General features: G+C 47.4%; 1 protein-coding gene across 6 annotated transcripts in view; it reads right to left on the bottom strand.

The window, feature by feature from the left end:
- Positions 1–1,382: 1,382 nt before the first annotated feature.
- Positions 1,383–14,724, bottom strand: part of GARNL3 (GTPase activating Rap/RanGAP domain like 3) — a 157,378-nt gene continuing 144,036 nt past the window's right edge. For all 6 annotated transcript variants that reach the window (XM_020874724.2, XM_070453072.1, XM_020874723.2 and 3 more), the window contains 6 exons: positions 9,998–10,105; positions 8,752–8,870; positions 6,487–6,625; positions 5,286–5,501; positions 3,727–3,853; positions 1,383–1,852 (listed from right to left, as the gene is read on the bottom strand). In XM_020874724.2, the coding sequence (XP_020730383.2) occupies positions 1,675–1,852; positions 3,727–3,853; positions 5,286–5,501; positions 6,487–6,625; positions 8,752–8,870; positions 9,998–10,105 (887 nt within the window). In that variant the 3' untranslated portion in view covers positions 1,383–1,674. The remainder of the gene's footprint in view (positions 1,853–3,726; positions 3,854–5,285; positions 5,502–6,486; positions 6,626–8,751; positions 8,871–9,997; positions 10,106–14,724) is intronic.

The following is a 14,724-nucleotide window of genomic DNA, read 5'->3' as shown; positions in this document are numbered from 1 at the left end:
GCTTAAAGCTCAACATTCAGAAAACTAAGATCATGGCATCTAGTCCCATCACCTCATGGGAAATAGTTGGGGAAACAGTGGAAACAGTGTCAGACTTTATTTTTCTGGGCTCCAAAATCACTGCAGATGGTTTATTTAGCCATGACATTAAAAGACGCTTACTCCTTGGAAGGAAAGTTATGACCAACCTAGATAGCATATTAAAAAGCAGAGAAATTACTTTGCCAACAAAGGTCCGTCTGGTCAAGGCTATGGTTTTTCCAGTGGTCATGTATGGATGTGAGAGTTGGACTGTGAAGAAAGCTGACCGTCGAATAACTGATGCTTTTGAACTGTGGTGTTGGAGAAGACTCTTGAGAGTCCCTTGGACTGCATGGAGATCCAACCAGTCCATCCTGAAGGAGATCAGTCCTGGGTGTTCATTGGAAGGACTAATGCTGAAGCTGAAACTCCAATACTTTGGCCACCTGATGCAAAGAGTTGACTCACTGGAAAAGACCCTGATGCTGGGAGGGATTGGGGGCAGGAAGAGAAGGGGACGACAGAGGATGAGATGACTGGATGGCATCACAGACTTGATGGGCATGAGTTTGAGTAAACTCCGGGATTTTGTGATGGACAGGGAGGCCTGGCATGCTGCGATTCATGGGGTTTCAGAGTTGGACACGACTGAGTGACTGAACTAACTAACTAACTATAGGCAAGACGAGATATAATAAAATGGAATCTGTTAGACTAAAGCCAAAAGTAAGTTAGCTTCTTTACACAGATTAAAAAGTTTACAATGTCAGTGAAACTCAGTTTTCCTCCTTTGATCTCCCCTGGCTAGAGACTGATATCTCACTGTTTCCTTCGAACTTGGCCAAACTCACATTTTCTTCTCACTTTGAGGATGGAGCAACAGAAGGTGGATACATGATAAGAGGAAGGACACTCATTTGATTCATGTGAGAGAGCAAAGCAGGCCAGAACAGGAGGAGGGAATTTGAGAACGATAATTTTGAGGATGAAGTGTAACTGTTTCTTGGTTGTATGATTTCACAGTAACAATAAAACAAAACAAAATCTTGAGACTCTTAACAGGCTCCTATACCTTATTATTTTTTTTGTGAGACACAAGGAGAGAGAAGCAGGAGTTTCTAAGATCTAAAAATTCAGCTTTTCTCAAAAGTCTATAGGCAGCAACACAGCTGGTTCCAATCACAGTGAACTGAAACAGCAACAGGGGCCAGAGGTGCAGAAAGAAAACTTATTTATAATAAATTTTTAAAGTAATGGCTTTTCTTTATATCAATAAAAGAAACATATTATGTGACAGAACTGTAATGAAAAAATAACTTTTCCATCTAAGTATATAAAATATAAGAGAAGGTTGCAGGAAATAAGAATGAATATTTTTGATTTATTCAAAGTTTCAATCTAAAACCTCAATGAAATCTACCACCTTTATTACAAGGGGACTGATGGTTCCTGAACAGAAAGAAAAAAAGGTCAAGAAAGATGGCACCGGACCTTGGAGAGTGACCCAAACAGGCCGAGGGTGCAGAAGGTTTGGTCCAATAGATCACGGACAGGCTAAAAGCCACATTTTGTTGAGAAATGATGTCAGAACTGGCTAAAGAGTATAAACCTCTGTAAGAAAATTAAAGATGGCAAACTCGATTGGGACTCTGTTTACTTCAAGTCAATAATGTCTTCATCCGAGAAAGCGGTGAGCTGAAAGGGGCAGCTGCCCCAGACAGGGCTGCCTTCTTGCTCAGCCACAGGATCTGGGTCGGAGCTGGTCGACTGGTAACGCCCATTGGGATTGGCTTCGGAAGTGGAAGGACTTTCCAGGGAGCTCGATGCGATCCTAGAGGAGAAAAGTCACTGTGAACAGATCCTGGGGCGCACCACTGAGCCGGCTACTCTGTTTCCTGCTCCCCTAAATTCGAAAGCCTATCTTTCCCACCCCCCACCATTATGAGGGAGAGGTGGGCATGTGCAGGAGTGATGCCCACCCCAACAGAGCTTGTGTTCTGCAGGCAGACTGTCCGATCTCCTGGGTTGTTATGGGTTTTAAAGGCCACTTATATGAGATACCTAGAATAGTCAAATTCATGGAGTCAGAAAGTACATTGGTAGATGCAAGGGGCCAGGGTAGGGGAATGGGGTGGGCAGATGGGGAGTTAGTGGTTAATGGGGACAGAGTTGCAGTTTAGGAACGTGAAACATTCAGGAGACGGATGGTGGTGAAAGTTGCACAACAATGTGAATGTACTTGGTGCTGCTGAACTGTACAACTTAATGTGCTTAAAATAGTAGGTTTTATATTATCTGACTTTTACCACCATAAAAGAGAAAAAAAAAGGAAAAAAGAAGGGTCAGTGGTGACACATATGTGTTTGTGAGGCAAATTGGGATAAACCCTCCCCTGGCTCCCCATGGCCTGAGGACAAGGCTCAAACACCTGACCACAGGCCCACGGGCCCTGCCCTGCTGACCCCTCTGGCCTCCTCCCAGCCCACCATTGCCCTCTATTTTCTCCTGAACTCAGGATGCTCACTCTCTTGACACATGCAAAACCAGTTTGACCAAATTCAGGGAGTTCCTTTGTTCACCAAGGACTCACGTAGCCTGTAAAAGCCCATGGTCCAGCCTCTGGTTGTTCTTGACCTCACCTCCTTGTCTGTGCTCAAGCTGACCCACTCTCTTCCTTCTCTCTCTCATCAGGGCTTTTGCCCCTGCTGGTTCCGCTGCCGGAAGGGCTGTTCCCCCGGCTCCTTCTCATTCAGAGCTCAGATCCATGCCACTTCCTCCAAAAAGCCTTCCTTGACTCCCAGCCCCCACCTCAAGAAGACCTTCTATCCACCCCACCGCCATCACTTTGTGTTAAACTTCCTTGCAGTGCTGGTCACTAATGGAAGTGACAGCAATTGCTTACTTTTTCACAGGTTTATTGTCTGTTTCTCCACACTAAAATGTAAAGTCCATGAGGGCAGGGGCCTGGTCACATGGTAGGAGCTCAGTGAAAGTGTTGGATTAAAGCCTGAGTGAGTGCCTTCCTCTCTGGGCCAGGCTAACGGTTGCTTGATTTATGAGACTTTCCTGATGTTTGGGAACCCCATACCCCAAGCGTGGAATGGATGGCACGCCTCATTCTTCTGTATCACCTGCTGCCTTGGAATGTTATAATTCTCTATAATTCTGGGGAAGGTTGGCCTTCCCCACCAGCCTGTGAGCCCCTGAAGTTCAGCTCCATGTCCCCAGCTCAGTGCCAGGTGCTCTAAGAATGTGTGTTGCATGAATGAATGAATGGAGCCTGGACACATGCCCTCTTGGCCTCCACAGAGAAGCAGGCAAGGTGTTTTATGGGACACAGAGAATCTCAGGGGACAAATCAGTGGGATTCAATAAATATTCATAGATGCGTGATACTGAATGGCCATCCAGAAAGGATCCACCAGAAGTCCTAGAGAGCACTCTTGGTTAAAAAAGTCTCTGTCAACTGGTGAGCAAAGAAGTCTCAGTGTATTTCAGTGTGCATTTGCTGGGTTGCCAGTGAGGTTGCCCCTTTGCCCGGGCCCCTTCCTGGCAAGCTGTGTTCTCTGGGGGTCCTCAGAGAGGAGGTGGCCACTGACCCTCTGCTGTGCCTGGCCCATGCACCGTCAGTCAGCAGAAGGGGCCTGTGGCTGTCCTATGACTTGAGGGGCCACCACCCTGAGCAGGGGCTGTGTCCCTCTTTACCTGTCACTGCTAGTGGACCTCACTGTCCCTGGCTTGGGGCCTCCTTGGTTTTCTTCCAGCCGCTTCCGGGCCTTTGACTTGGACTTCAGTGCTCCTTCTGACCTGGAACCACCGTCATCAGCGAGGCCTGGATGGCAGGGGAGAATCACAGGTCAGAGGGTCATTACCATCAGACTGCCAACAGACAGGAAATGCCCTTTTTCTCCTGGTTGGGTATTGGTACATTACAGGAATGGAGGCAGGAAGAATGATGATAAAAGTCTGTATTTTTAAATAATTGATTTTCTTCTTGTCTTGTTGGTAGGTCTTTTGTATGATTAGAACGAATATATGTATTGGGAAAAAATGACTCAGAAGAATTTAATGAAGGAAAGAAAATCTACAGTCCTACCACTGGAAACTGTAATGTGCCAACTCTGAGGTCCAATTTCTGAAAAGCACAGTGGTTTATACAACAATAGTTGGTAAGATCAAGCTTTCTTAGGGAATAGTGGGTTAAAAATAGCAATACATACATTTGAAAAGCTCAGTGAAAGGGAACAACTTCAAGAGCCAACTGACTTTGCCAGTGTCAAGGCGGCTCTGTCCAGGGGTCTGAATCCCCTTCTCCAGTTGGTCAGGAAACTTGAGCAGAGGACAGGCGTGTGTCCTTGTAGTTTTAGACCATGCAGATGCCAATCCAAGTTTTAAACCAGTTCTTACTGGTTGGCCATAATGCCTCCATTTTTCCTCATTTTGTTTTCACAACTGAACAAAAGCCTTTACAACAGTCTAGCCTCTTCACGGTTATCAGGGTGCTCTGTGTCTCTGGCCTGGTCTCTCACCTGTGAACTGAGAGGAGGGCAGAGCAGGGACCTGGCACCACTCCCATCCCTACAGACCTGCCCCCTGGCCCAGGGGCTTCGAGAAGGGATGACTGAAGTGCAACACAAATATGCAAAAAAGGGAACAAAAATATGCAGAAAATCCCACACAGATTTATATTTTGGATATACAAGTATAAAATGTTATCTGAGAGCTGCGGGCTATAAGCCCTTCTAGACACTTTTCTAGGATCACACCTATTTAGATTACTTATATTTTAAAAATTATTATCAGACTAGACAGACTGTTTTACAAATTGCCTCCCTCCCTGCCCTTCATATGGTTTGCACACTTTCTATACCAATAAATCTAGATCGACACATCATTGTTATTGAGTAGACTGTACAGTATTCCTTGGAGTGCAAGTTTATAATTTCTTTATAAATCCCTTATGATAGGGCTCTTTGCATTTGAGGATAATTAATACCCACAAATGGGCTTCCCAAGTGGCACAGTGGTTAAGAATCCCCCCTGCCAATGCAGGAGATATAGGTTTAATCCCTGGGTGGGAAGATCCCCTGGGGGAGGAAACAGCAGCTTGCTCCAGTATTTTACCTGTCCATGGACAGAGCCTGGTGGGCTATAGTCCATGGGGTCACAAAGAGTCAGACATGACTAAACACTACCAATATGTGCAGATAAAATCAGCAGGTATCTTTACAAACATCACAAACACGAGATTGGACAGCCATTACCCAGCAGCTCCCTGCGGGTCCTGCTGGCTATTTCTTTGATCTCCATGCGGGACAGGGACAAGGAGTGAGTGACGGGAATGGCCGCGATGCCGATGCCGATGGATGTGGGTGGGGTGATGACCTTGGAGACTAAGGGTGATTTCAGAGGCCGTTCGATGCTTCTGCCCACCAGGTTTCTGAGTGGAATCTTGTACAGATTTTTGGACTGAATTTCACCTGAAATAAGGATTCGAAAAGAACATTAGAACTTTAAGAAGAGCTCATGTTATTCATGAGAGAACATTTCCTGGTTCCTCAACATAATTAGCATGAAAGAAGAATTTATGTCACAGGCTGACCCCCCCCCCCCGCCCCAAGTTTCATTAGGAGCAATAAAGTGGTGGCACCCTCCGGCTCTGTCTTCTAATGGCATCCTGTTCATGGGTAAACGGGACAAAATGCACCCACTCCTGGTTATGCGTGAGCAGGAGGAAGGAGGAGACAAGAAAGGCACAGCTGTCCTGCTCAGGAGCTCCGAGCTCTCCTGGCAGCAAGCCATACACACGACTCATGTGGTGAGAAGTTAGGAAAAGCACGAGGCGGTAACCACAGCAAAGGTCTGCAGGGTTCAAGGGTGAAGCCAGATGGAGTGAAAGCTGGGTGCTGAGTAATGTGTGGGTTTTATGATGATATCCTTTTAGCTATGAAATCGTATTATATCCTTAACATTCTTGGGAATGATAACTTTCTGGGGCCAACTGCAGTCTCTCTAACCCTCAACTTCCTTCTCCCCTTGGAAACAAGTGTTTTCATAACGGGAATTGTTTGGGGGTGGGGATTATCACAAGGTTTCTTAAGAATGCAGCCACACTGCCAGTGTTTTTGTGGCTTCAAACAGTGGGTTCCTTCAGCAGTTATCACATGTCAGTATTTGACAATGAACTAGAGGGGCTTCCCTGGCGCCTCAGACAGCAAAGAATCTGCCGGCAGTGTAGGAGACTTGGGTTCAATCCCTGGGTCAGGAAGATTCCCTGGAGACAGGAATGGCAACCCACTCCAGTATTCTTGCCTGGAGAATTCCATGGACAGAGAAGCCTGGCAGGCTATGGTCTATGGGGTTGCAAAGAGTCGGACATGAGCAAGCTACTAACACTTTCACCTTTCAGAGAAATCAGAACGGATCAAAAATGTCTATTATAAGAGAGTAAAAACTGGACTTCACCTTCCCCCAGGGAAGAAGGAAACACTGGAGTATCTCGGCCTGGGGGTGTCTGAGGAGAATTGTGGGCACTGGCCCCCCGGGAGCTGCCTCCGGACGAGACCTCATTCGCCGATGCGGTTGCTGTGAAGTAGATATCCGACTGGAGAGAAAAGAAGGCGATACTGAGCTGTGTCGTTTTAAGGGCCCTGCACCCACCGGCCCTCCTGTCATCACTGCACAGACCCCCAGCTGTCCCGCAGGGTCTGCGGTGCGGGAAGGAGCCGGGGAGGCGGCTGCCAGCTCTGGGCTCAGAGGCTCCTGAGAGCTCAGGTCTCCTACTTACCTACTTGTTGACACACAATAGAAAAGAGTCAATTTCCCACGTGCCTTCCACAAATACAGACACAATACACTTCCCTGACAGGGAGCTTGGGCACCAGAGGTTAGGGCTGGGGAAGGTTTGGAATCTAGTCGGGTCTGTTCCGAGTGGGGATGTGGGTCCTCACTCACGATTCAGCAAATACTCAAGCCCACCCGCGATGGCCGGCTTTGGGGCAAGCGCGCTGGCGTGTGGGGGTGGCTCGTGTGGACTCAGGGCGCTGAGTTTCAGGGGTCTTGCAAGCTGGCTGCTAAACATAACCATTATTCAACTTAAATTGTATTAAAAAAAACAAAGGAACTAAATATCAAAATTCAACCATTCCTCATTATTTTACTACATTGATAATTCTCCATATTCTTGAGGTAATTTATACAAACAGTGTCTGTGTGTGTGTTGGGGTGGAGATTGTGTAATAGTGGCTCCTAATGCCGTATGCTGAGGCGTCACACAGGAAGCTTGAGATCAGTCATGGTGGGACTATTTACACTGCGGAAATCAGCAAATGCTATAAATCAGAGGTTGATTTGTTGTTTTGTTGATGGTCTAGACTTAAAGTGATGGAGAAAACATTAATAATGTAGATTAAAATTAAAAGTATGTTGTCCAGTGCTGAAATTGAAAGAAGTTTTAGTTTAATGATTTGTATGAAGGTGAAAAATAGTTTAACAGATCACATGTCAGATTGAATGACAACAAACTTGGAAACAGAATGAACAGGTTGAGATATAATTCCAACTGTAAAATTGTGGTTGAACTGCAGCCAGGGGTTGGCTATGGATAAAGGAAAATCAGTGAAAATTAAAAGAGTGGGACACAACTGAGCAACTAATTCTTGCTTCTTCTTAGTGAAAACAGAAGTGTTTTATGAGAGCCAATTGGCTAAATGGACTTTGAGGTAAAAAGCACTGTATATTTTATTATTAGTGACAAATTGTAAGCTATTTATATTTTTATAATCAGTAAAATTTAAAAATTTTTTAAAATTTTTATCAGAGGCTTGCTCTACAATGCTGTGCTGGCCTCTGCTGTCCAGCAATGGGAACTGGCTACAGGCATACACACGTCCCTCCTTCTCAAGCCTTCCTCCCACCCCGCCCCCAGCCCCCCCCCCCCCCCAGGTGGTCAGAGCACCAGGCTGAGCTCCCTGTGTTATACAACAATTTCCCACTAGCTATTATTTTTACACATGGTAATGTATATATTTCAGTGCTACTCTCTCAATTCATCCTACCCTCACCTTCCTCCGCTGTGTACACAAGTCTGTTCTCTATGTCTGCAGTGCTGGGGTGGGGATACACAGCCTCCCACCACCAAATGTGATGCACGTTAGGATGGAGCACCGGCCGATCTGGCAAAGCCACGGAGAGGGTGTGGGGCTGACCCGGAGGAGGGAACCAGAACAAGACCCAGTGGGTTATGCAGCTGCGGTAGAAGACACCTGGGAAGATCTTCGTTCCTGCATCCCTCGGTTTTGCTCACATTGTCACTAGACATGAATCCATCCATCAGTCATAGTATGAGGAACACAAGTTCAAACTGAAGACAGCAGCAAAGAAAGAAAGCACTATCTCAAGCTCTTAACTGTTCTGGCCTCAGACTGTCCTTCTGTGACCAGCGGCCCAGGCTCACATGGAGGATTTCCGTTTCCGGCTGAGCGCTTCTCCCCTGCTACCACCAGCAGCGATGACTCTTGAGGGCTAAGGAGGGGTGTTTTGCAGCCCAAGGTGTTTTGATCCCACACAGGAAAATTCAACCCAGGACTGTTTCCATCTTTCTCATCTCAACACATGTGTGGTGTTGTCATCATCAGTCTCGCCACGAATGTATCCTCGCCCGCCTGAGACCTCATGGTTCTGGGGGCGTCCGAAGCCCCTCAGACAGAAATAAACCCCAGCTGTACTCACCCTGGAGGCCACGAGCTGCAGCTGAGGCACGACGGCCGTGTGGACCAGGTTCCCGTTCACCACCAGGCGGATCTCCATGGAGTCGGTGGTGAAGGCCAGCAGGTAGGGGAACGCACAGACTGCAAGGCAATGGGGCATCAGCGCGGCTGGGGAGCTGCTGGGACCCTCTCACACCCACCTTGCTTCTCTGGCAGCGCCCAGCTCTCCCCTTCCTCCGCTGCGTCTCTTCTTCCTTCGGGGGCGCGTGTCCCCCAGTTCTAGGAGAGCCTCCCTCAGCCACCGAGCGCCCGCCTGTGGAGGAGTGCGCTGTCCCGGCTTCTCCCTGTGCTCTTCCCCCACTGCGGTCCCCCACCTGATCTTCCGGGGCACACCGCCCATCCAGGCCCCGAAGACCTTCCCCCTGTGGTCCAGACACGCCCTCTCCTGCCCAGGAACCATTCCCTGTTCCTGTTCTCCTGGTTTCACCTGTGACTCTTCCCACCGCAGCCACGCCTCTAGCCTTGATCTGTCCAGTGGGCCCCCAGTGCTGTGGCTCAGACCTGAGACCCATTTCTAACCCTCCCCTCTCTGTCTTACTGTAACTAATCTGCACCCTAGCCGACCCAGTCCTCCCAGTACCTGGCTCCATCCCTCTGCTCTTCAGTTAAAACTCTTATCATGTTTACCTATCAACAAATGCTTCTACTTTGAGGACAAAAATGTTAATATATGTGGCTCTGATCTGACTCTCGTCAGGCAGATTGCCCAGCTGTGGATCCTGAACCACAGAAACGAGGACCACCATGCACGTCCTGACGTTTCAGTGGCAGGTCAAGTACCAGACTTTCTGTGACTCAGACTTTCAAGCTTCAGAAAGTGTGAGATGGATGCTGAGTGCACAGTGCTTCCCTCCCAAGTCACTCAGAGGTTAAAGGCTAGAGATCTTGTTCTCAAATTTTAGAAATCAGAAAGCGAGGCCCAGAAATGAAAGGGTACTGCAACATACCCAAGTACTGAAAACTGTTATTTAATTGCTTGCAAAGTCTCACATCCTCAGGCCCTGAGGCGACCTGGGAGGAACAGTGGGAGACAATAGTCCCCAAAAGGGAGCAAAATGAAAAACAGTTAAAGAGAAAGAAGCCTGTTTGTACTCATTACACTCAGAAAATTCATGGAAAATTTAGTGGTAAGCCAGCACTTACATAACATGGAACAGTTCAGACGTGTCTTTCTGGGGGAAGACCATGATATTAAAAGGTTTCCTTACCAATCGCACAGGGAGCCTGGTTCCAACAGAATTGGAAATCTGACGCAGAGGGTTGAACCAAAAAAGAGCCACCATTAAATGGGCAAACCTTTTTGTAGATGCAACTGTCTGCAATGAAACAACAGCAACTTATTTTTGTTAGAGATGACACTCAGGCAACTGTAATCAGATAAATGAGACACAGGCCACAAGAAGAGCATCCTATCTACCTGTTCTTTCTGAAAGCCAGCACAACCACTGCCATGCTGCCAGATTCTCAGGGGCAGGAGCCAGGGTAATACTTCTGCCACATGTCATCATAGCTGCCATTTTTGGAGAATTTACTATATGCCAGGCACCGAGCTTTAAAACATTTTTCCCTTTAACCTGTACAAACTTATGAAGTATATGCTATTACTACACTCATTTTGCAGATGAGAGAATCGAGGCAAGGGGCAGTGAAGCAGTTTGTCCACGGCCTCACAAGTCCTGCATGCAGGACAGCACTGGCTGGTTTGCAGTGGGCAAACAATGGCGCCCCTGGGTGGAGGAAGCTCTCCTACAGGGGGTCAAGCCCCGAACCGCACTCAGCAGGACATGTGTGGGGGGGCCCGTACAGTCCCTACAACATTTTATAATGAAAACTTAAAGCCATGTGCCTGTATTACCTTTGTGAGCCTTAGCCAGCATGAGAGTAAGGCCAGGTTAATTCAATTATCTGGTTCTTGGCCTGCTCTGAACTCTAAGGTGGTTCAGAACCTGGTAGAGTGAAAAAGTTCACCAAGAAACCAGTTCAGTTCACTCATTCAGTTGTGTTCGACTCTTTGCGACCCCATGGACTGCAGCACGCCAGGCTTCCCTGTCCATTGCCAACTCCCAGAGTTTACTCAAACTCATGTCCATTGAGTCAGTGATGTCATCCAACCATCTCATCCTCTGTTGTCCCCTTCTCCTGCCTTCAATCTTTCCCAGCATCAGAGTCTTTTCAAATGAGTCAGTTTGTTGCATCAGGTGGCCAAAGGATTGGCGTTTCAGCTTCAGCATCAGTCCTTCCAACGAATATTCAGGACTGATTTCCTTTAGGATTGACTGGCTGGAAATCCTTGCAGTCCGAGGGACTCTCAAGAGTCTTCTCCAACACCACAGTTCAAAAGCATCAATTCTTCGGCTCTCAACTTTCTTTATGGCCCAACTCGTACATCCATACAAATGGAAAAACCAAGGCCCCTTTTATTCCAAAGCCTGCCACGTTTTAGCCATGCAAACTAGTTTTTAAATTATTTTTTAAAACAGCTTTATTGAGATATAATTTATATACCATAAACTCATCCATTTTAAGCATTCAAATCAATGAACTGTAGTCTGTTTATACAGTAGAATAACATCACCACAATCTGATTTGATAACATTTTCATCACCCTAATGAGAAACCTCAGGCCCATGAAGCAGTCTCTCCCTGTTCCTAGTGACAGACGACAGCTGTGGCCCCTCCGTGAGAGGGGAGAGGTCACAGACCCCGAGCTGCTGCGGAGGCCTGCAGTGTGGGGCCAGGCTGGGGCGGTGGCCGCGCCCGTCGGAAGCCCAGCCCTGTCTATCCCTTTCGGAGCGTCCTGCAGGCTCAGGGGCTCCTTTGATGCGACCCCTGTGCCTTGTAAAGCAGTTTCCTTATGCTGTTTTATCATCATTCTTCTAACAAATGAGTTTTTAGGAGAGAAATTCTTATCAGGGTAAGTTTTTGTTTTTGCTACAGTGGACTCACTAGGGGAGGAAAAGAAGCCTCATTCTAAAAGACCTTGCTGAGAAAACAAGTGCCCACAAAGGATGCCCAGGTCTCCCAGCAGCGCCCCCCACCTGCTGTGCCCACCCGAGGTTGGCTCACCCCTCTCCCCTCTGTCTTATTTCCCCTTCTCCAGCGGATCTTTCCCAACAGCCTTACGCATGCTGTTTATTCCATGTTTTAGAAAACGAAACCCTTTGCCCTCTCTTCCTCCTCTAGCTGCTGCAACCTTCCTTACTCTTTTCCCTTAAAGCAAAATTCTTCGAAAGGCTTGTCTGGACTCCCCAGTTCCACTTCCTCTTTCCCAAGCTCTTCTGACCTGCGCAATTAGACTTTTGTTCCAGCCCCTGCCTGGCTCAGAGGGCATCATGCAGGCCTGGAGGAGGCGACTGGACTGCAGTCCAGAGGTCCTGTCTCCCTCTTTTCCAATGGGATCTGCCCCAGGGAAGCAGAGGGGTCTCCCTCCCAGTAACGAGAGCTGGTGGTCTCAGACCAGCAGGTCTCTAATTCAAAAAAGAAGCAAAGAGTGTTTCTTGAACTCCAGAGCTTGCAGCCTATTCACACCCATGCAGGGCACCCATGCATGGCTGGCCCCAGAAGGGCGAGCTCACGGCATCCCTGGCAGTGCCTTCCACTGTTGCGTCTCCAGAGCCTGACACGGGCTGGCACAGAGGCCGTCCTTTGTAGTTAACAGGGCCCTGAATGGGGGTGCAGGGGACAGGAGTCTAAGAAAGTCGCTGCCCTGGAAGCAGCTCAGTCTATGACCTTCCCTCCTTTGACCGTCCCCATGCACCTGGTGAAGAACAGTATGTAGATTTTAGTTTTAAAGCAAATTTCTCTGAAGAAAAGTTCCTTTCGGCATGTACAAACATTTTTAACTTAGCTGAGAGAAAAATTTATCTATAAAAAACTCTGGGTTTCTGGAAGTTATATTTTAGAAAGAAGCAGACATAAAAATCAGCTTCAAACTTGGGGAGAACAGTCTCCTTCCACAGCTTCTGGTTGCAAAGTGCCTTTCCTGTGCAGGCCTTTCCTGAGCAGGACAAGAACGGGGACTGAGATGGCTGTGCACTGTGTGGGGGATGAGTTACAGGAGTCAGCGGGTCACTGGCGGAAACCAGCTCATTCCCTGGATCCCCAGGTACCTGCCAACCTGCCGGGAGAAAGAGGGAGATGGAAACTGAAAGCCAGATGCCTGACCCAAAGCAACGGGAGGAAGTGGCGAGGTCTGGGGAGTCTGAGTCAGGTCTGCAGAACCCCTGGGATTGCCAAGGCCTGACTCATGTGAGGTCAGAGATCATCTTCTGATGGCTGGTGGGTCTGTGAGAACAGATACACGCTGATCACAACCTGAGATGAAACCAGGGCCTGCAGCCAGGAGGTAATCAAAGCCCGAGGAGATGGAACTTTTAAGGGGCTCCAGGAGCCAGAGGCCCAGTGTGGGACCACCCCCTCAAATCCCATCCCCAACCTCAGCACTGCCTGCTGACTTGGCTTCTGATTTTGTGTTGAGAGCTTGCTATCCACATTGTTTCCATGCCCCTCTTTCATTTTGGGACTCACGTTCATAGTCTAAAACCTTCTCTCTTTCTGTTTTTCTTTACCACCTAAAATCACCCCCAGTTGAGCAGCTGGAAGAAAGAAGTTTTAATATCTATATCCATTTTTAAAGCCATAAGTTTTTCAAATAGGTTTTTCAATAAAGTAAAAAGACCACACTTTAAAGAGATGAACATCCTACAGAAGTGACCACACACAGGTGCCCTCCTTCTCTGCTTGTCCCTGGAGACCTGGGGCAGAGGGTGATAGCAAGGCCCTCCGAGCGCTGGCCGCTGGGCAGCGAGGGTCCACGCTGGAGTGCATGGCCTGTTGCTGTCACCCTATGTGTGGCCCTTCTCCTCAGATGGGCCAGAAAGACCTGCTGTTTTGAGGAGGGTTTTGACAGACCTGTAGATGAAATATCGTAAAAGAGCGATTTATTGGTGAAGTTCTTTGCTGATTCCTCATAAATCTCGAATTTTGAAAGAGGAAGTTTACCCAATAAATTTCTCTATGGAAAATTACCATTCTTACTAATCAAAGATTAATTAATCAATGTATCTGCCCCATGTGCTATAACCAGCATCACCACTCAAAACTGATACAATTATAGGCCGACAAAAAGGTTTTATTTCGTTAGACTGCATAGCCTGAGTCCAAGAAAATATCTCACTATCTTTAGCTTTAAGAAGATCCTTTTTTATTGTGGTATCACATTAGCTTGTGAAAAGCTGCAAATCCTTAAATCCTATTTGATATCTTTGGTCTGCCTGAAACCCATCTGCCACCTGACCCAAACTAATCCAGCTGAGGCCAGGCATGCCAGGCTGAGGCTGATTTCATTAACATCTGAGAAATAGCAAAAAGGGGAAGAGTAACTGTCGGGACACTGGAGTCAAGAGGGCCCCAAATGTCAAGAGAACCTGGGCTCCGCCGTTTGTAGCTGCACAATCTTGAGAAAGTTTGTTCACTGCTCAGATGCCTTATCTCCAGATGACAGACAGTAACAGAAACTGGTTTTTTTTGGTTCCAAAATCACTGCAGATGGTGACTGCAGCCATGAAATTAAGATGTTTGCTCCTTGGAAGAAAACCAGTGACCAACCTAGATAGCATATTAAAAAGCAGAGACATTACTTTGCCAACAAAGGTCCGTCTAGTCAAGGCTATGGTTTTTCCAGTAGTCATGTATGGATGTGAGAGCTGGACTATAAAGAAAGCTAAGCGCTGAAGAATTTATGCTTTTGAACTGTGGTGCTGGAGAAGACTCTTGAGAGTCCCGTGGACAGCAAGGAGATCAAACCAGTCAGTCCTGAGGGAAATCAGTCCTGAAGATTCACTGGAAGGACTGATGCTGAAGCTGAAGCTCCAATCCTTTGGCTACCTGATGCGAAGAACTGACTCATCTGAAAAGACCCTGATGCTGGAAAATA

Source organism: Odocoileus virginianus, chromosome 2, assembly GCF_023699985.2.
Source record: "Odocoileus virginianus isolate 20LAN1187 ecotype Illinois chromosome 2, Ovbor_1.2, whole genome shotgun sequence".
Taxonomy (NCBI): domain Eukaryota; kingdom Metazoa; phylum Chordata; class Mammalia; order Artiodactyla; family Cervidae; genus Odocoileus; species Odocoileus virginianus.
This window is presented reverse-complemented; position numbering and strand designations above follow the sequence as displayed.